Below are 21,991 nucleotides of genomic sequence, written 5' to 3' on the forward strand. Positions count from 1 at the left end.
TGTCACTGTCAGAAATACATCAAACACAAGTTTTGACTTAAGATGTTTGGTTTTATTTTAAATTCATTCTTAAATATATGTATTGTACAGTTTCAGGAATGCACTTTTAAAAATGTTTCGCTTCCTACAGAATCATTTCATTCGGCTCTGGTGGAAAAAATGTACCTCCAACAATTCTGACACCAGAGGGCAGTAAGCTTGCTTTTTGGCAACATTTCATCCAGCGGGAGAATTTTTTTTTAGATTGAAATATTAGGGGAAGTGCAATCTGTTAAAACCAATGAACAAAACCAATAAAACATGTTGACACCAGTTTAAAAAAAATCAAGCTGCCATTTCTAGCTTATTGAATGGGACCATATGAGTTAAAAAGTAGCAGAACAGGATGCCATGTGCTGTTGTACAGTCAAATTGAATCATAGGGGCTAAAAGTTAATCAGAACCAGGTATGTGGATTATTCTGTCTAATGAAGGAGCCCTTAAACATTAGAAAAAATAACTGTCTGACAAAGTAAATTGGGATTTTGACTCTGAGCTTGTCAGGGTTAACCTGATGTGTTGGGAAGGCAATTGAAAACATGATGTGGCATGCCTAAAAAAGGTCATCATGATCAATGCTGTGATCCTATTTTCTAGTTACCCTGCCAGATGTCCATAAAGGGAACTTTGAAATTGTACTGAATTTCAATACACTGCAATAAAAATATAAAAAATCCTGTCTGCCCTGAATAAACTCTGCTATAGTTCTATTGACATCTTACACGTACCAGAACATGTCCATTTATCTGCATTTTGATGCTCAGACATGAAAAGTATGTGCAGCACATTTTACTACTGTAAGCTGTTTGAGGTTCAAATATCGTGCCACCTAATTAGAAACATCAGCACCTTTAAAGTTAAGCAATCTCACATTTAAAAAAATTTGTTCATTTTACAATGTCATATTTACACTTAACATATTTACATGAGAACGCAAAAGTATAAAATTGAAACAATCTGACAAATTAAATGTAAACAAAAGTAAAAAATGTAAACATTGTTTTTTGAGGAATATTAAACAGTTTTAAATTAACAAATTAGTGCATAATATTAGAGGAAATTAAATACGACAATCATGAAGAAATCAGTGTATTTGACTATCGACTAGATGTAAACAGGAACATTCGTGGCTGTCCCAGTGATGTTGAAAAGATCTTTTAAAAATATTTTCAAAAAAAATCCCTGACAGGATTTATAATCATTTTCCTGTAGGATGCAAATGAAAATGACAATGAGAATACAAAATGAAATAGAGGACAAAGAGCCATTAATGGTTTGTAGGTGGCCTCTTGTACTGAGGTCTCTGTCGTTGGACTCATTTGAAATGTTCTTGTAAATTTGTTCTGACAGCGGTGGCTGTGGAGGTAAAGAAGGGGCTGCTGCTCCATCGGCTTCGTTCCCAAAGTCAGTTTCTCACCACTGTAATGAACTGACCTCTAAAGGAAGTGGATTTTATGTCCTTTTCCCTGAATACTTTTTGAGAACAGTCACCAAGGGTTTGTTCTGTGTTACTGGCATGAGTTGAGGGACATGTGTCTTCATTTTCTGTCTGAAATGTCCACAATCATGATTAAGATCTGTTTGAGTCTTAGGCCTCGTTCAGACTGCAGGCATATCAGATTTCCTTCCATATCTGATTTTTAGGGATGACTGTTCACACTGTTTTTAGCAAGTGTCCAAATGCAATGTGGTTCAGACTGGGCCACATCGTCGGCCGATCTGACAGGTTGCCGTAGCAACGACGTCGGGGCGGAGTCCTCGTTCAATGCGCGTAATGTGTGAGGTCATATAGTTGCGATGGCAGCAACAACGATGACGATGAAAGTTGTTCCCAGACAGTGATATCGCCGTATTGGTGATATCACTGTCTGGTAGAGGTGGAGAAAATACACACACACCAAACATGGACAATTTCTTCCTTCTGGCACCTTCCTCTCGCGTTGCGAATATGACCTCACGGTCTGCCATATCTGATCGGAGTGTTAGGAGCTGTTCAGACTGCAGACGCCTCAGTCCCTATCCAACATGAAACTACCTCCTGAATAAGTCCGTCTCGCAAAAATCCGATTGGGACGGCTCAGACTACACACGAGATAGGCAACATCAATCTGGATGGGCTAAAAATTGGATAGTCTGAACCAGCCCTGAAGAGACAGCATTCACAGGCTGCATCTGAAAGTGTCCGAGTGGGTTGAAATGTCTGACTTTTCACCAGTTGTTTGGAGGCTGGATGGGTTCGGCACTTCCTGAATGGTCCAGTTCTGCACTATCACAGTCTGAGTCGTCATACAATCCCTGCTTTGAAGGAAAAACAAAAAATCCATGAGTTAGACAGACTTTTTTAAAAGTTGACTCCAAAAGCCCACAGTCTGCATATCAGCTTTATATGTCCCTTCTTGTGTCAGACATTCTTTCGCTCACTCTCTGCAGCTTACCTCATAATTATGTTCAGTACTGGTAAGATGGGTCTTGACTTGTCGAAGGATGGCTTCCTTCTCAGAGAGCCCATCAGAGCACAGCTGAGTGGGCTCTGACGGGTCAGCGGGAATCTCTGAGCCTTGAGAAAGCAGGTCATCGCTCTTGTCATCCAGACGCTCGTCTGTGTTGGTGCTGACCACGTCCGGCGTGCCGCTGTGTGAGTGATCAGTGGTGTTCCCCTCCTCACCGTCAGAGACCGACAGGTTCTCTGAGCTGAAGGTGGACAGGGACTGGCACTTGGTCATGCTCACTGGACGTCTGAATGGGAAAACAATGGAAACGATATAAAAATACAAATAGACTAGCTGGTATTACCTTTAGAAGTAATTTACGGAAAACAGTAGGTTCTCAAACCTAACATGCTGTGGAATGAATCCTACAAAACCATATAAAGGAAAATTTAAAAAAAGTATTATTAAAACCCCTTGCTAACAGGATGTAATTCTGTGAACACGTGAACACTCCTACAGATGCACAGAGAGACATGAAGACAGAAGGCAGTGAATAATTTTATCTAAGTCTTACCGTCTCCTTGGCAACTCCACTTCACTATCCACTTCTCCTTCCTCTTCCTCTGATGACACTCCACGCCTCTGTGGAAGAAAATTAAAAATATATATTAAAACCACTAATTATCCTCATTTCAGAGGGTCCTGTCCTGCTCAGACTGGACCCTAAGGATGCTTAAATTTCTGTACATGGTGATATTTTTAGGTGATATGTATTTACCAGTCATATCTAACACAAAATTCTCATCTAACACTTTAAACAAGAAGTAAACGTTGCAGCTACCACTACCAACAAAATGATTTTCATTTTGACTATCTGGATTTCACCATATCAAATATTCAAGCAAAAAAAAAAATCATGACGGTCTCACCTGACTGCGTGTGACTGCCGCCCTGTAGAGCAGCGCTGCAGGCGTGAGGCGTTGACTCCTGGGTGAACGTGTGATCACTGCCCCATCTTCTTTCTCCTCGGCCTCATGAGAAATGCGGGGATTCCCGAGCCCCGATGTTCTCCCTGCAGCCGCCCCCCTGCCACATGGCGAGTCAGGGCTGCTGGAGAAGGGAATGGAAGCTGCATCTTCACTGGGTGTGTCACTGCGTGGAGGTGTTTCTGCCAGATCATCGGTCCCCACACCAACATCTGGCCCCTCCTCCCGCCCTCCAGAGCTCCTGCTCTCTCCGAAACCAGCCGAAGCGCTCTGGCTACTCGTTCTGTCCAGGCCTGGCCTGACCTGCCCCTTTCTCCGACCTTCAGCCTCTAATGTTGTTGAAATGAGATCTGGGCTTGAGGAGTACATCTTCTTGAGCAGCAGGTCATGCTGCATCATAATGAGGGCTGCACTTGGGTCTAAATGCTGCTTGCTGCTGGGAACGGACGTGGTGGAGTTGACCATCGCTAATGAGGAGGACAGAGTGGCTTTAAGCTGAGCCAAGTCCCCACTACTGCCTTTACCAGCCTTCCTGTAACGGGGTTTCCCTCGGCGAGAGCGGCCGGGGGAGGTAGAACCCTTGCTGGGGATCGTGACCTGGGTTATGGAAGAGTCCAGTTTGGGGAGGATTACCTCTGACTTTAGTATATCTGGCCTGGAAAGCACAGAAGCATTGAGGAGTTAATAATAATAATAATAATAATAATAATAATAATAATAATAATAATAATAAGGTAAGTAACAAAATGTTGGCACACAAACTAAAGTTTATAAGAAAAATACAAAATGAATTATTCACAGTGATACAGGATCTTGTCAATGATACAATTCTGATTAATAGATGGGGGATTTTGACAGTTTGTTAATCAAAATTAAATTCTTCTTACAATATTAGACTTTGTATGTGTGGGCAATTTTGAAAAGGGTGTTTGTGTACTATATATTATAATGTTTGGTTGTAATTGACCACAAACAGTGACCTTGGCTAGTTAGACAAGTTATCATCATTAACACATCAGGAAAATCAATATGTTAATGGTTTTAGGGAATGTAATGGGACAGATTGGCTTAAAAGTTCAAATTTCAGGCAACCTTCGACATCCACTTTAAATGTATGGAGCAAAAAAACACAACATGTAACGTCTTTTAACATCCAATTTCTAGTCCCATTACATCTGAATGTCAGGAGAATGAATCACGGATTGGGGAAACGGGACAACAGACTATGAACAGAGATATTTCTTTGCTCCCACCTCTTGCTGTGTGAGGGCAGCTTCTGAGGTACGTTGCGTTTCTTCATGAGTTTCTCCATGGAGTTGGAGGACGCTGACTGTCTGGAGCTGTGCTTGAAGCAGCCAGGGTACTTCTTGTCCAGAGACTGCTCCCTCCTGGTATTTGAACACAACACCAGTTGTTAAATGGACAATGACTCGTCATCACAGAAGAGCACTCTGTTACATATAATGGCGCTTTGTGACTGGATGTGTGCAACAACCATTTGTTTCCCATTACCAATAAATGATTACATGATCTCTTAGTAGGACAACACAGATTAAACAATGATGAAAGAGTATTTGAATGATTACAATCCCAGGTTTAATATTGTTACAGTGCAGTACATTTTAAGATAAATAGATAATCAATACATGTTTCTTCCCTGTGTCTAATTCATTCCCACTGTAAGGGTTTTGCCCTAGACAAAACCCCATTAATTCTTCTGCTGTTCTGTTCTCCTTCATCTAGCTGGACTTGAAAACGGCTTTTCTGTCTGACAGAACTGAAACAGTTTCACACTCCAGCATTTTGTGTACTTTATTTTTCATTTTCAGGCAATGTTAGATGATAGAACATTGAAATAGTTTAAATTATCCATCACATCTGTGGCTGTCTTACTTGTGAAGTTCTTTCTCTTTGATCTCCAGCTGCAGCATGATGGCATTGAGCTCCATGTAGAGGTTGTTGGCTCTCTCCAGTTTCCTCTCGTAGTGCTCCCGGATGTCCAGCGCATGCCTAGGAAGGGAGGAAAACAAAGCAAAGGATATTTATAAGTCTCTCGGTATGTCTTGGTATTACTGTTTTGTACATCCATTCCTCTTCTGCGTGTCCATGTTATGATTTCTCTGCTAACCTGAGTTCTTCTCTACGGCGTTTGATCAGCTCCTCATCCAGCCTGTGAAGACATGTCCCCTCAGACTTGATCTTCTCAAAATGGTGCCTTACCTCATCTCTCCACTCCACCTGCTCAGACACATGAAACACTTCATTCAGACAAGATATCAACAAACTAACTAAATCTCAGTGATAATATAGCATTTATAATGATAAAGATCGGGGTAAAAAAAAAAGACACATCATTCTAAATTACGAAAGGGCCTCCTTCATCCAGTGAAACTAAAATTAGTGCTACCATTTTCACTACTATAATCTACATTTGTACTCCCAATAATTCTGCCATCAATAACACCTCCAGTATTTTTAATACTACCACTGTGATAACATCCCGCGAATCGGTGATGTATTGTAATTGTCAGTGTTCGTGTGTACGTATGTCCGTCCGTCCACCAAATATCTTCACAACCGTTGCAGATAGAAAGATGACTATGACTATGAAACAAAAAGCACATTACTCGTGTGGCAAAGGGAATGAAAATGAGATGATGACCTTGACCTTGAGAAAACTAGGTCAAGATCAAAGTTCAACTTTTGTACATGTTTTTGCACATATCTCAGGAACCGGATAAAACAGAAAGATGAAACAAAAGGTTTTATATTCAGGGAGGCAAGGGGATGACAATTAAATCACAACCTTGACCTTGAAAAACTAGTTCAAGGTCAAGGTCACCTTTTTAGGTACACATCTCTGAAACCCGATGAGGTATAATCACAAAACAAAAAGCAACATTTTCAGGAAGCCAGAGGTACAAAAATGTGCAGGTCAGGGTAAAAATTTTAATTCAGGGGGGTAGTGGGATGTCGCAGTCTCTGACTGCCTTGTTACATCAAAGCGGTGTATTGTAAATTGTACTGTAATGTATTTACAATCTATGGTCTAATCTATTTTCTATCCTGAGATATTTTTGCATATATCTCAGGAGCCAGATAAGACAGAAAGACAAAACTTCTTCTCCTTTCAGCTTTTCCCTGCAGGGGTCGCCACAGCGAATCAGTTGCCTCCATCTAACCCTGTCTTCTGTATCCTCTTTCTCACACCAACTACCTTCATGTCCTCTTTCACTACATCCATAAACCTCCTCTTTGGTCTTCCTCTAGGCCTCCTGTCTGGATGTCCAAAACTCAGACGGAGCTGCATCGTGTTTTTGTAGATCTGGAGAAAGCTTATGACAGGGTGCCCAGAGAGGAACTGTGGTATTGTATGAGGAAGTCTGGAGTGGCAGAGAAGTATGTGAGAGCGGTACAGGTCATGTATGAGGACTGTAAGACAGTGGTGAGGTGTGCTGTAGGTGTGACAGAGGAGTTCAAGGTGGAGGTGGGACTACATCAGGGATCAGCTCTGAGCCCCTTCTTGTTCGCTATGGTGATGGACAGGCTGACAGACGAGGTTAGACAGGAATCTCAATGGACTATGATGTTTGCAGATGACATTGTGATCTGTAGTGAGAGCAGGGAACAGGTGGAGGAGAAGCTAGAGAGGTGGAGGTTTGTCCTGGAAAGGAGAGGAATGAAGGTTAGCCGCAGTAAGACAGAGTACATGTGTGTGAATGAGAGGGACCCAAGTGGAAGAGTGAGGCTACAGGGAGAAGAGATCAAGAAGGTGGAGGATTTTAAGTACTTAGGGCCAACAGTCCAGAGCAATGGAGAGTGTGGAAAAGAGGTGAAGAAGCGTGTACAGGCAGATAGTACGGGTGGAGGAAAGTGTCAGGTGTGATGTGTGAGAGAAGAGTTTCAGCTAAAATTAAAAGGAAGGTGTACAAAACTGTGGTAAGACCATCGATGTTGTTTGGTCTAGACACAGTGTCACTGAGGAAAAGACAGGAGACAGAGCTGGAGGTAGCAGAGATGAAGATGCTGAGGTTGTCTCTGGGAGTGACCAGGAAGGATAGGATCAGGAATGAGTACATCAGAGGGACAGCACATGTTAGAGGTTTTGGAGATAAAGTCAGAGAGGCCAGACTGAGAGGGTTTGGACATGTCCAGAGGAGACATAGTGAATATATTGGTAAAGGTGTTATATTCGGGGAGACACGGGGATGAAAATTAGATCACAAACTTGACCTTGAAAAACTAGTCAAGCTCACATTTTCACTTTTATACCTTTTTCGGTACACATCTCTGAAATCTCAGGACACATAGAATGCACCAGTACATGTTGGTTCATGGGTCTTTTATTAAATGACCCTGACCTATGAAAGTAGGTCAGGGTAAAATTTTGAATTCAGGGGTGTCGCGGGATGTTGCAGTCTCTGACTGCCTTGTTGATTATAGTGTTTATGTTGGTGTAGCTATACTTTGGCGACTTAAGTTACTTTGTCTTTGGATGAAACAGACAGCAGGAGACCAGGCAACTGCTAGCTGTATATACAGAATTAATTCATTCTGATTTTATTGTTTTCATTTGTTAACATTTTTCAAAAAGCCTGCTTTTGAATTTTGTGTTTCAATTGCCTGTAGTTAGTTTGAGTAGTAATATTAGCAATAAATAATGACATTTGAGAATAAACACAATTGTGCTTTCTATCTATTGAAAAATCTCTAAATTAATGTATTTGTATGCATCTATGAAATGAAACCCAACAAACTCAAATTATAATCAATGAACGGGGAGTGAAAGCAAACATGGACTAACATGACATGAGCACAGAAAAGGATGCAGCATGGGCATTTCCCCAAACACTGGAGCGTGACAGCTGTTATCTGATACCTGTCATAGCAAAGGACAAAGGAAGCCAGATGCACCAGTGTGCACACAAACATGCATGTGCATCTTTCTGTCAGGGCATGGCCAAAGCTCTTCTTATTAAGCTAATGGACTCTGTTGCACTCCACTATGTCTCCAGTCCCTTTTCTCTCCTTTGCTCTCTGCTCCCTGCCATTAAAGCAATCAATACTCTCCAGCAGTGAATACTTCTTTCTAATGTCACGAGAAAAATCCATTATGGGAAGAGAAAAGAAACTGTAGAGGGTTTATAAGAGGGAAGGGGAATAGGGAGAAATAAAGCATCAAGGATAAGTGGGAAGAGTGAAAGATATTTGTATTTTGCACGGTGGAGAAGAATGATGGAGAGGGGGCAGTGCGTTGCTCTGAGGAAGAAATAAAATTGCATTCATTTTGTGTGTTTATGTGTTTCAACATTTTATATGCTGGAGTTATAAATGGATCCGTGGTTACACATGGCTGAGTTAACGCACCTTCTACTCAATTATACTTCTTTCTCTGAGACTCCTTTCCTGCATTCGTTTGCATTCTAACATATTTTCATGGGTTACCATCCCCCATCCTATTAAATGCGGGGCCACAGACCTTCCTTCTTCATCATACAGATATGACAAAGGTTTATAAAGGTTCTTTCCCTGACCACAGATCAGCACTCACATGTGACCAGGAACAAAGAGCAAGGAAGCAAAAATAATATGTTGTGAATGGAGGCTGGTTTTATTAGTGGGCTCCCAAGAGACTGGGGGCCCCGCTGCAGCTGCACGCTCTGCACTGACTGCCTCTACTGCAGCAGACTGGAAATAAATGGAAGCAAAATGACCAAAATGAAAATGGTTGCTGTTAACAGCAGTTTTACTTTTTATTAAGAGGTATGTAGAGTTCATACATATATCTTCTATTGTCAATTTATTTATATAAATTTGATGGTTGTCAATTATATTATATCTTAATCCCCCATTTAGTTTCTGAATTAAGCGTCCTTTGACTTCCTTCTCCTAATCCATCCACTTTCACTTTGAAATATAGATTAAAGAAGCTCACTTGAGATTGAAAGTAGGTTTCCTGTGGAGTTGATAGGATGTCAGCGGATGCGATGTCCAGATGCAAGAGGATCTGTCGGAAGGAAGGCCTGTTCCTTGGCTTGCAGTTCCTGTGAACAATTCAAACAGACCTTTTCTCATAAAAAGACCCAGAAGAACATCTCCTATATTATCATTTGTTTCTTCTTTTGTATTCTAATACAACGGTATTAGAAGTTTAAAGCTTCATACACCAATGTTTTCTCTCAACATTCTGCCACCCATCTTTGTCTGACCCATCCTCTCCTGCCATCTCACCAGCATTGCCTCAGGAGTAGCTTGAAACTGTCTGGACAGCTATCAGGTACAGGCAGCTGCAGGCTGTTGTTGCCCACTCCCCAGATGATAGCAGAGGAATCCACATCCTTATAGGGCACCTCCCCTGTGAGCATCTCCCAAAGCACAACACCGAAGGACCTGCAGAGAGATATGACACAGTTAGCGTCAGACACACTAATAAATATGTGACGTGAAACCATGAAAAGAATCACGAGTGAAATCTCAAACTTTTCTCAAACTAATGAAGATTTAAGAAAGCCTTTGATGCTAATGCTTTGTGGGCAGACTGAATGGATTGTTCAGTTTGGATCCATGAAAAATTTGTTAGTGTGAACAGTTCTCGATCTCTACAGTGGGGGGTCTCACGATCAACAGCCATCAGCCGTCATCTTGGAGTTCCTTCCTCACTCTCAATAGAAACCTTTAGCCTAAATAAAATGACTAGGTCTCAGTTATTCATCTTCTTCAACCACTTATCCAAATCCGGGTCACGGGTTATTGCGGAGCCTATCCATTCTGACTATGAGCGAGAGGTCGGGTACACCCTGGACAAACCACCAGTTCATCACAGGGCCACAAATTACCTGGTTTGAATATTAGAAACTTTTCGGATAATGTAAGTTAATATTTAAAGGAAAAACCTTTATAGGTTTTCTGGAAATAGCTAAAATAAAATACATTACACCACCAATTCCCTGTGGTTACCACTATGTACTCATCTGTAGTTTCACTCTTATTCCTGTATCTGGTCAGTTATTCTTTTTCTTCTTCTTTTCTTTTTGGCTTTTCCATTCAGGGGTCGCCACAGCGAATCAGTTGCCTCCATCTAACCCTGTCTTCTGCATCCTCTTCTCTCACACCAACTACCTTCATGTCCTCTTTCACTACATCCATAAACCTCCTCTTTGGTCTTCCTCTAGGCCTCCTGCCTGGCAGTTCAAAACTCAGCATCCTTCTACCAATATATTCACTATCTCCTCTGGACATGTCCAAACCATCTCAGTCTGGCCTCTCTGACTTTATCTCCAAACCTCTAACATGTGCTGTCCCTCTGATGCACTCATTCCTGAAACTATCCTTCCTGGTCTCTCACAGTTATCTAACCTTAGAAATTCAACACAGCTACAGCAAATATAAGTAATTGGTGAAGTATGATTTCCCAACTTTTGCCAAAACATGACATTTTATGTCTCTAGTTCAGAGATTCATTGACCACCAGATCTACATCTGTTTATGAGGAGAGCAAGAGAGCAGCATCCATGGGGAAGGTAGCTAAGGAAGGTCTGTTGTTGAATTGCTGTGGTGACCATGCACAATATCCAAGGTGACAATAACATCACCACTGTGTGTGTGTGTGTGTGTGTGTGTGTGTGTGTGTGTGTGTGTGTGTGTTTGTGTGTGCGAGTCTAAAGCTGTGTTTGCATGTGTATTTTTAGAGTTGCTCCACCTAGTTGTTTGTCATTCATGATATAAAGTCAAAAGAAGACGACCTTGATTTCAAGGTAACTAATTAGATGAAGGACTACAGTATTCTGATATATTGAATTGATACTAATTATATATATATATATATATATATATATATATATATATATATATATATATATATATATATATATATATATATATATAAACACACACACACACACATACATACACGTACAGTATATATATATATATATATACACACACGTATATATATATATATATATATATATATATATATATATATATATATATATATATATATATATATATACACATACACATATATAATGTTAGTGTTAAAGTTTTGTGTGTTTGTTTCTACTTTAAATATATTTATCAGCGTGTTAAATATAAAGTCTACTGTTTGCTAATTTTATATCGTCTTTCTTTGAAGGTCTATATGTATGTCAGCACCAAACAAAAATTTATATATACATAATAACACTTCTCCACAGCATCTTCCTGTTCAAATCACTCTTTTCTGAAGTATGTAGATACAATTTACATAAATTTAAACAAAACTGCACAGCTCACATCCATGCTTTCCTTTTTTTCATCATCAAAAGCTTTTTAATCCAATTTGCACTTTTCTGCTAATGCACCACTGGCTCTGGGCCAAACCATCCTCTGGCTCAGAAGGTTATTCCAGCCTCTCTTGAGCACTACAGCATCTGGCAAATCAATTATTAAATTAGCTGGCGTTCCTTTCAGGGTGGAAAGGAAGAGTGATAGAGGGATATAGAAAGGAAGAAAGAGAGAGGGAGAATGTATTGAGGGATCAGGGCCTCACATAGGGTAACCCATCAGATATGGCTGAGGCCCTATACAATTTCATGTAATGAGATATTCTACATAATACTGAATAGATTTTCTGGTAATGTCATCTCATGCTCTGTACTGTAGTAGGCTACAGATAATGAGATCCTATGACGGATAAGACAAACGATAAGAGACAATTTAACAGGCTGACTGATTTTGATGGATGGTTTAAATTGATATGACACCTACCAAATATCCACCTTCTCTGAGACGGGTTCGTTGCGTATGACCTCAGGAGCCATCCAGGCCACTGTTCCGGCAAAGGACATTTTTGTGCTCTTGTCGCTGAGCTCTTTGGACGTACCGAAGTCAGAAATTTTTACCGAGTCATCGTAGGTGATCAACATGCTGGAATGAAGAAAGCACCAAGGTTAGATTTACATGCTTTGGAGAAAGCAATAACGTTAAATCGGTTTTCAACATTATATTCAAAATCATCACTTAAAATTACATTGGTGAATCATTATCCATGTGTTCTAAAAGCTCAACACAAAAAGTTCTGAAAAGATGTCACAGAGAGGTGACTATAGGAATGGATTCTGAAGGGAATCCGGATCAAGATGTGATTTTACTTTCTTTAATACTGTGAGATTTTTCTCTGATTGTTTACACCAATATTGTTTCTTACCTATTAGGCCTCTAAAAGTATGTAAATTAACTAATCACAACAGATGTATGTAACATATGTGGTGAGGTGTCACATACACAATGACAAGTTCCACAGATGTTGGGAAAAATTGTTCTAAATGTTGTAACACAGTAGAGATATCCATCCGTTTTGTGTCTTACACTTCACACCGGTACAGATTAGACGGAGAACATAAACATTTCAATCACAGCTGATTTTTTTCAGAGTCCTCAAACTCACTTCGGAGACTTGAGGTCTCTGTGGATGATCTTGTGCAGATGCAGATAATTCATCCCCCCGGCAATGCCCATTGCCCAGTCCATGAGCAGAGATGGTTGGATCTTTCTGCCTGCTCTCAGTACCTCATACAGCTGTCCCTGGGCGCAGTACTCCATGATGATGCAGTAACATGGCGCTTGAGTACAAATACCCCTGAGAGTACAGAGAAGTATATAAGTTCGAAGACTGTTTTGGAGTGAAATATCACAGCTGTTTGGATTTACAAACTTTCAGAGAAATGGAACCCATCACACACACTGTAGACATGGAATTACAGTGTAGTGATCTCTACATGTGACTGATAGGACAGAGGAGCATTTTTACGAACTTGAACGTTATGATGTTGGGATGTTTGAGCTTGCGCAGGTGCTTGATGTCCGTCTCTTTGATATTCCGCACTTTCTTTACTGCCACTTCCTGTCCGTGCAGTTTTCCCAGAAAAACAGCCCCCTGGGCACCGCTGCCCACCCACTGCAGGTCGGAAATCTCCTCAAATGGAACCTCCCATGCCTCTGAGGTTGAAACACATGAAGAGGAAACAGCTGGTGAGTTTATCTGTACAGTAAAAGGTCCTTTATCGATGGGTTGATGGTCATATTAATATTTAATAATTGAAGAATGAGGAAATTAAGCTGGAAGCTGAAATAACCTGCTTGTACAGTTAATTTTATTTACCTTTTGTGTTGTGATTTATTCTCTCAGGCTACATGATTTGCTTTTAGTTTAATTTCTTAATTATTTAAAAGAATACTTTAGCATAGATTAGACATTTTGGGAAATTAAATTATTGGCTTGCAAAGATGTATGACTGGTATTTGTTAACTAACTCTCAGCAAAAAAGCAAATAATTTTATTCGGCACTTATTACCTTGACATGTCCACATTTTATATCTTCTGTAAAGAAAAATCTCAACCTTATCAAAACAAGAAAAAAGAATTTAAAAAAAGAAATGAGTTGCTCATCAGTAATGCTATTTTGCACTAATAGACCTGTAACTGTAAAAGCTCTTACAGTCGACACAGCATAGTTGATATCTTGTTGTGCAGTTGAACTTAACCTTAATCTAACACTCTGGGTTTGCAGGCAGAGACAGGACGCTCTAATCTCTTGTGAGTAATTCCCCCTCCACAATGGCATTAAAATCCTGTTTAGTGCCATTGTGGAGCCGATGTGAAACAGGGGTCCAAAGCTCAGGAGAGGGTTTGCTAGAAGACAGAGATTTAAGAATGGCTTTCTGGTGAGTAGGGAGGTGGTGACGGCGATGATGGTTGTAGCTCTGTGAGCTTAAAGAGGGAAAAAAGGGGGGGTGGGGGTTCCCCAAGGGTCAGCAGGGGTCCGTGTAGCTGCAGACAGACTGTTAATACAGAATATATATAAGTCTGCTCTGCTGCTGTGCTCAACCCGAGAAAATAAGATTCAGATGGATTTATCATATTAATAAGGACATGTGAATGATTAATGATTTCCAGTCATGGATTGGAGGCTCTGTCTCTAATGAGCCCCTCAAATGTCCCACAGTAAAGACATAAAGCCACATCTGAAGCAGCACTATAACCCCAGGGCCATAGAAGTTGATCTGAAAAATTGAGGAAATTTAGAACATCACCAGACAACACAAGTCCTTCACAATCAATGAACGACAGACACGGTTTCTGCTTTCTATTCTATTACATTGTGCCTTCCAATCAAAGCTTAAAAATAGAGCATTGTAATATGGCACACAGGCACTCAGCTGCAACAACCCTATTTATTTCATTTTTATAATATCCGTTTTGCTCTCCACCGTGTTTTTGATTCCCCATAATGCACAGAGGAGGAGAGCAGCGAGGTGCAGATGGGCTGGCAGTGATAACAACCCAGGATGAAAAGGAGAGGAAAGGAGACAATGAGAGATGGGGGAGGAGGGGCATTCAGGGGAGACATGGAAGTCAAATGGGTGATAAAATACCAGAAAGCCATAAAGGAAAAGAAGGTGTATAAATCTGATGGAACCTGATGTGTGATGCTGTATTCATTTTATCAAGTTTTTATTGTTATTGTATCAGACCTTTGTGTTTGTGTTGGTGATATATATGAAGTGCTTCTATTTGTGTGTGTGTGTGTGTGTGTGTGTGTGTGTGTGTGTGTGTGTGTGTGTGTGTGTGTTTGTGTGTGTGTGTGTGTGTGCAGTTATACCCGAGCACACGCTCACGTGTGTCAGGTTTGCGTTAATAGAGATGAGAAGCGCAGGGTCAGAGCATGGCCATGCATAATTCATGCAGCAGATTTGGCAGAGGAGTCCCTGGGGAGCACCACGTTATTGTAGTGGCTGCAGACATAAACAACACAGTGTTACAGGGAGCTAGTTTTGTTGGGGGGGGGGGTGGGCACCAGCAGGTGAATGGATGGGGGGAAAATATCAGGAGGAATAAACCCTTTGCTGTTTTAACAGTCTCTTACTCTAAATGCTGCTCTTCCGCGTCAAAGTGTTTGTTTACAACATGGCCTTGGTGGGAGTTATTTTTACTGTAATTAAACAGTTGGGATTAGATAATTGAATTTGCATTTCAAAGACTGCAATTAAATTGCTGCTGCACCCATTAAAAACAACCATTCATGTCAGTGTGTGTAGATGTGCTTGTATGTTTTCTATTAAGATTGATTTGGCTGCTCGACTCACCATCCAGGTCGTGTTTGTGCTCGGTGGAGTAAGCTTTGCCAATCATAGTCCATACAGGCCGCAGACACCCAAACAGCCCCTCCAGGAAGCCTCCTCCCCCTCCGGTGGATTGGCATTGTAGTCTGGCGTCCCCCGCCTGGCTCCTGACCATGCTTCTGTCCAGCTCTGGCCCATCTCCCTCTGTCCTTCCAGGACTCCCATCATGCTCGTGGAGCTTCAGGACGCTGTTGGCAAAGTGCTCCTGTTGTTCCTCACACGGCGTCTGGTTGTGCCCCACATTCTGCCCCCCTCCTCCTCCACCCCCAGGCTCGCCAACACCTCCGGTGTCTTTGGAGAGGACATTACGAAGGACACACTGGGTTGGGGTCAGGTCCATTTCTGGGGTGCAGGGTGTTTCTGCATCAAGGTGATTGAAGGATGGAGGGTCAGAGAGGGGCGTGTTGAAACCAGACAGAGAAGGAGAGGGGGCACGAGGCTCATGAATAAGCGCCATGGGGGCCCTTGGTCATCAGAAGAACTTGGAGAACTGGGAGCCTTAGCAGGGTCAAACATATAGAGAGAAGGAGAGAGAAACAGGACGGAAATAGATGAAAATCAAATTAAAGTCAGAATCAATCACTTACCCCGTGGGAACCGCGAATGGAGGCTGAGCCCTGAGTTTGTAGAGGGCTGCTATTACCAGACTGTCGTATGTTTACACACTAGTGTAAGTGACAGAGAAACTTGATGAGTGAATTTCCTGTGTCCATAAATCTCACCTCTGACTCACCAGCTCTGAACTACCTGTAAATGGAGGCAGACCTAAAGGCACCTCTTGCTTTAGATGTAGTCTGGATAAAGAACTGGACATCCGAGTCCCTCTGGTGCTGTTCAAGCATCTGTTTCGGTACACATTTTTTAAAGTCCTTTGCAGGACAGACTTGTGGTTTGACTCGAATGAGAAACATGATTTATGATGTTTGACTTGTGGACAAACGACCATCAAGGAGCATCTCTGGGCCATAAATCTAAGAAACGTTGGGTGTTATAAATTATATAGTAGCCCGTCTCAGGATAACTTCAAATCCGTACCTGCTGTATGACTGTAATCCAATGGAGACATTATGTTCTCTTACAGATTGCTACATGTATTCAGTTTCTTTTGGCTTAGCATGATTGTGACCGAAATAAAAAAAACAGTGATGTGAAAGCACAATGGTGACAGCGCTGATTATTTACATCCTGCTCAAGCAGCAGCACCGGTCTACTAAAATGGATGAGATAAAATGAAGGCTGTATATTAAAAAAGAATTCTGCAAGCCTCGTCAGAGCTCGTCATTTTCCCAGGGGTGACAACATATACGCGTACAGAGGACTGAGAATCATTTCACGTCGGAGCCTTTTGAAATGTTAGCTCCTCTGCTGTCTCCAACAAGCTGTTTCTACCTGCTTCATGAAGGAATAATATAAATGAAAATAGTTCCTGTTGTACAAGCAAATACGTTTTCTATCTGGTGAAGGTGAAAGTCAGTTTGAGTCAAATGACTGAATCCAAATGTATTCACATGCACTTAAAGCAATTATATTGACTTTCTTACTCATATTCATACCAACATCCTCATTCTCTGATGCATGAGGCCCACGGTGTCATCATGCCCCTGCCTATTGCTACAGACCTCACAGCATGAGAGATATCATAGAGGTCAAAAACGTGACAGTATGAGGACCCATTGACCAAAACACAACCGTGAAGCTCCACGTCTGATAAAATAATGTTTTGTGCGCGGAGAGAACCCCGTCCTCTGAGACACATCTCATTCTGGAATAATCACACCTGATCCTCGTTCGACTGAACCTGCCTGCTATCAGTTGTATTCGCCTCTGACTTTATTCCCTTGGAGGCATCAGCTGCGCAAAGGAGCAGGTTACGGTCCGTTCCAGGCCGGTGCGTTGTGGGTCTGTCTTAAACGCATCATCGCGTCTCTTTGCACCTCCTGCGGTTAACATCCCCGATGTACCACTGACAACACCGAAGTCTTAGAGTCAGACATGCTATCACGAATTATATTTGAATAATAAAAGACTAGCAGGTTATTGAGCGACAGTGCAGCTGCGTTCTCCATCCTCGGTGCTCATGACGCGCCCAGGCGCTAACGTAACCCCAGTGGCTCCTACCTTAGCGCCGACACCTCAAGTCCATCGCTGATGACTGGAAAGGCTTCTTTTTAATAAGCACTATTTGCCACTTCAATAAACATCCGCGCTTCCCGTCCTCTCGTTTGCTTCCCCGCATCCACCGAGCCTCCTCCGCCCTTGATGACGGGAAGTCTGTCTTTTTCTCCTGCGTTTATCCCAGCGAACATCAGAAACGCAGCAGGAGCGCAGCTCGTCGCTTGTTTTCCTAGACCTCCTCCTTTTTCATGCGCCTCTGAGAATGAGATCTGCGCACACGCAGGAATTTATACGGCCAATCTCACCTATAGTAAACACGACACACCGGAGGAGAGAGGAGGGGAGCGGGGAGAGGAGAGTGATTCGGGGGGAGGCAGCGTTGGCGTCCTCCTATCCTATCAGAGAACAAATGCGCCGTGACGAGCGCAGTCCGGTGAGACGCGGGACGAGCGCGCAGGTAAGCGGGTCTATGAGGCTACTCTTCGGGCGGGAGGAGGGGGTCAGCCGGTATGTGAGGTGATCATAATGATGTCATCCCCAAAGCATGCAGCACTTGACTGGACAGCACCGTGTAAATCCCTTTAAATCCCATTAATGCCCTGTATCGACTATAATTGGTGCATAATCTGTGTGCGCTCCCCCGTCTGCCACCGGACGGACGCGCAGGAAGGACGGCAGGTCGTTTCTGTCATCATCATATCCAATCTCTTTTGACCCATTTCTCTCACGTATGTGGAGAGTGGGACAGAACTAAGTGGAACTTTCCCCTAGCGAGATTTGTTCCCCCGGCGACTGCAATTAACCTGAACGCAATAAAATATCACGCTAATTATTATAAATGTCATCTTTCAACGCAAATCTCATTGAGCGTATTGAACGACCCTGACAGATTTTCAAGGGTTCCTGTTTAAATATAGTTATTGTTCAGAAAAACATATTACAAGTAGTTTGTAGTATTGTGTGCGTAAAAGGTTCTGAACATTTCCAATTGATTGGCATTTAAATAAGTAATTAGAACCTAGAAGACAAATCTACAAACCTTTCAATATAGAACAAAATATATAAATTATATACTAAGTATAATATTGAATAAATCACAGTGAATACAGATTAAGTCACACTCATGCCGTTTAAGGTGGAGTGCTAATGTTTTGGGGGGTTTGTTGAGCCATTTCATTGGACAATGACATTAAATCATCACAGTGAACCTAAAAGAATAATAAAACAAACATGTACGTTGAAAAGAGGAGAATCGGGCTCAACGGATGTCAGTGAGTCTCTGCAGGCCAAGAAGGGATCATGATACCACTGTAAACATTGAGAATCTTCCAAGAGTCAAAGTATTTGGCTGTCCCAGAGGAAATATTTGTTTGTAGAACAGCTGGGGAGCTCATGTCATTTACTGATGGTCTACATGGCATGTGACCCTTTTTCAGTGATAAATCCAAATCCAGTCCTTATCTCCCAGATTAAGCTCGTGTTGGGTTTAAACCCTAACAATGACCTCATCTCGCTGACTGCACACAGCAGGGAAACCCCGACTGGTGTGCTGCCTGACCATGTGTGAAACATGCTGTCATTAAATCCTCCCTCTCGTCTCAAGATGAATTAAAATTCTGATGAAAATAAAACAACAGCACCGACTGCTATACAGTTACAAAATTTCCTCTGGTATGATTTCTTGTGAGTTGATTTTTGCCTCTTTAACACCAAGCCCTGTCAAATTAAAGTACAAATACTGTTCCTGTCAGGACTGTAGTGACACAAAAGCACCAGAACAGAGCTGCATTTTCAGACTCACAAAAGGTAATTCTAAAAAAAAAAACTATCACAATGAACCTGTTTTGTGAAAATAATTCATGCTTAACTCCTTTTCAGGTTTTCAGGTTACTCTATCAGCTGTTTAATCCATAGTGACGCTGTTTGAGAATTGCTTGAATGTTTAAGATTTATTTTTACAATCTCCAAATTAATATTCAAAGAAACTTGGCCAAAAATGAGACATATAAATATTTAATGTCGGTTTAAATATTGCTTGAAATAGCGGGCAAAATGAGCAGCTTTCATCATGTTTGCTATTTAATGGCATCCATATCTTTTATCCCTCCTTCTACTCTACCTTGAGGTGGTCTGAATGGAGCAGCACGTCCTCTATTCTATTCCCATCTTTTCTGAAAACTTTTTCATGATTTATTTATTGCTGCTGGAAGTCGCAGGGTGGTTCCTTCTCAGGAATGTTAATTCCTCTGAGGCGCCACGCTGCTGCTTCTGATATTTACTGACACAGCTTCTGCTTTTTGTTGTAGTATTTCCTCCAGCAGAAGCAAGCACTGAACTAACATTGCAAATGTCCAAACAAAAACTTCAAATCTACACAACAAATCATTCATCATGAGCTTTGTGCATTCTCCCTGTTGTGCTACCATACATGCTGCCTGCACACAAAATCATCTTGTAATTTAAGAGACGTGCAGAATGCGAACAAATAGTTGTGACCTGAATAAATCACTTCACATAACAAACCAGTCTGATGTAAACGTCTCATTTGGCAACTTGCCTCATAATCCATAGGAGGGTATTAGCAGAAGCCTCCTAAGAGGAATGAACGTGTGTGTGTGTGTCTGTGTTGATGAAGACTTTACAGCGAAATGTGTGAAAGGCCTGGTGCCAAATGGTCACAGATTGTTCCATTCCAGTGCAGTATAGATGTGTATGTGTGTGTAGGGGGGGAAGGGGGGTAGAGGTAGGTGAGGGTTGGGGGGTGGAGAATCCTGTCTGCATGGGGAGCCTATTTATAAATCATGGAGAGCCCCTTGTGTTGCTCATTGTCACGCTTGCTCACACACTGCTGGATAGGTGTCCAATCATCCAGTCCAGTCCTCTCTGTTCTTATAGGGAACGTAAACATTATATTGACTGTAAGCAGAAGCATTCTGTTAGATTTCAGGTGACGGAACATGTATGTGTCTGTGTTTGTTTGTAATTTATTCATTTATTTATGTGTCAATACACACAAGTGTGTGATCCTTCCTGTTTGTCAGAGGAAACTAATATTGGATGGGTTTGTAATTAATCAAGATGCCACCACTGAGTGTTTCATCCCCACTGCACACTGATGGGATTCATTAAGATTGGCGCCAAGCAGCATTGGTGTGTCGGTCGTGAGGGGTAGGTGGGTGGGGGAGTCTCCATTTCATCAAGATGATCTCACCTCCTGTCTGCTGCTCAGAAGGAAGTTTTCATTCACAAAGTTCATCCATTCACACACATATGAGTTCTGGTAGACACACACACACACACACACACACACACACACACACACACACACACACACACACACACACGCAGAGTTTACATTTCCCAACGGGACACGGTTGAGCCAGTGAAGTAATATTCAGGTGATATCACAGCCGGATGCCAAGGTTCCTGTTCCATTAAGAACTGTAAGTGATGAGTGTTTGGTGCCTGTCATCGTTTGACCTTGCTTTACACACATGCAAAAGGAAGACGTCATGCTGGGAACCTGAGCGAAACATTACTGGGTGAGAGGTGCGTCTTTTGTCATGTGCTGTACTTCACACTTACAAATAACGCTGATTGATTTTCTGATCAGTAGGGGGCGGTGAAATCAGCTTTAATCACACAACTGAAGCTATTATCTTCTACATTAATTTGAAAAGATTTCCAAATTCAGCAAACAGAACTTTTTAATCATTTTCTTAGAGTCACGTTTCTCATCACTTGATTAAATGTATTCCTTGATAACTCTCTATTTGCTCTGTTTTGTTCCCTTCCAATGAAACGTCCTATTCTTCTACTTGCCTAATAATCCATTACTCTTGTTCACTACCTGTGCCTGTTTACTATTTGATCTATTTGATGACAGACTGTAGTGATCTGTAGCACTTTCTAATCAACTGTAGTGAAATAAAATACACTGAAGAAAATATGAGAAGCAATGACATTTGTACAACTGCAGACAATAAAAACAAAAAGATCATGATTTCTTTGTAAACTCTCTATTATTAAGAGAGACTTCTTGATTGTTTTTTATCAAACAAGCAAAACCCATACAAATGTCACTTTTCATATATCATTATTCTAAAAATAAGGGTTTTTGCCACTTTAAACTTTAACAATTGCTCTCTGGATGAGTCCCAAAACAATTGGAGAGCTCATTCCAACATCTTCTAAAATATGCAAATCCTACATTTAGATCTAGCCTTACTTTGATCTTTCAGCAAGATTAGCGATGTGCCT

At 41.5% G+C, this 21,991-nt stretch overlaps 1 protein-coding gene across 2 annotated transcripts; it reads right to left on the reverse strand.

The window, feature by feature from the left end:
* Window positions 1-127: 127 nt before the first annotated feature.
* Window positions 128-18,180, reverse strand: LOC137594896 (mitogen-activated protein kinase kinase kinase 12-like). Of its 2 annotated transcripts, none has more exons than XM_068314500.1 (14): window positions 17,735-18,180; window positions 15,581-16,114; window positions 13,249-13,432; window positions 12,882-13,073; window positions 12,203-12,361; window positions 9,686-9,844; window positions 9,390-9,498; window positions 5,583-5,692; window positions 5,348-5,464; window positions 4,708-4,842; window positions 3,398-4,109; window positions 3,043-3,110; window positions 2,475-2,775; window positions 128-2,334 (listed from the first exon to the last, which is right to left on the reverse strand). In XM_068314500.1, exons 2-14 carry the CDS (start codon window positions 16,071-16,073, stop codon window positions 2,248-2,250), a joined length of 2,826 nt encoding a protein of 941 aa, XP_068170601.1. In that variant the 5' UTR covers window positions 16,074-16,114; window positions 17,735-18,180; the 3' UTR covers window positions 128-2,247. The 2 variants fall into 2 exon arrangements, with proteins under 2 accessions (XP_068170601.1, XP_068170600.1); XM_068314499.1 differs by having other exon boundaries at window positions 128-2,337.
* Window positions 18,181-21,991: the final 3,811 nt, after the last annotated feature.

Source organism: Antennarius striatus, chromosome 5, assembly GCF_040054535.1.
Source record: "Antennarius striatus isolate MH-2024 chromosome 5, ASM4005453v1, whole genome shotgun sequence".
In the NCBI taxonomy this organism is placed as follows: Eukaryota; Metazoa; Chordata; class Actinopteri; order Lophiiformes; family Antennariidae; genus Antennarius; species Antennarius striatus.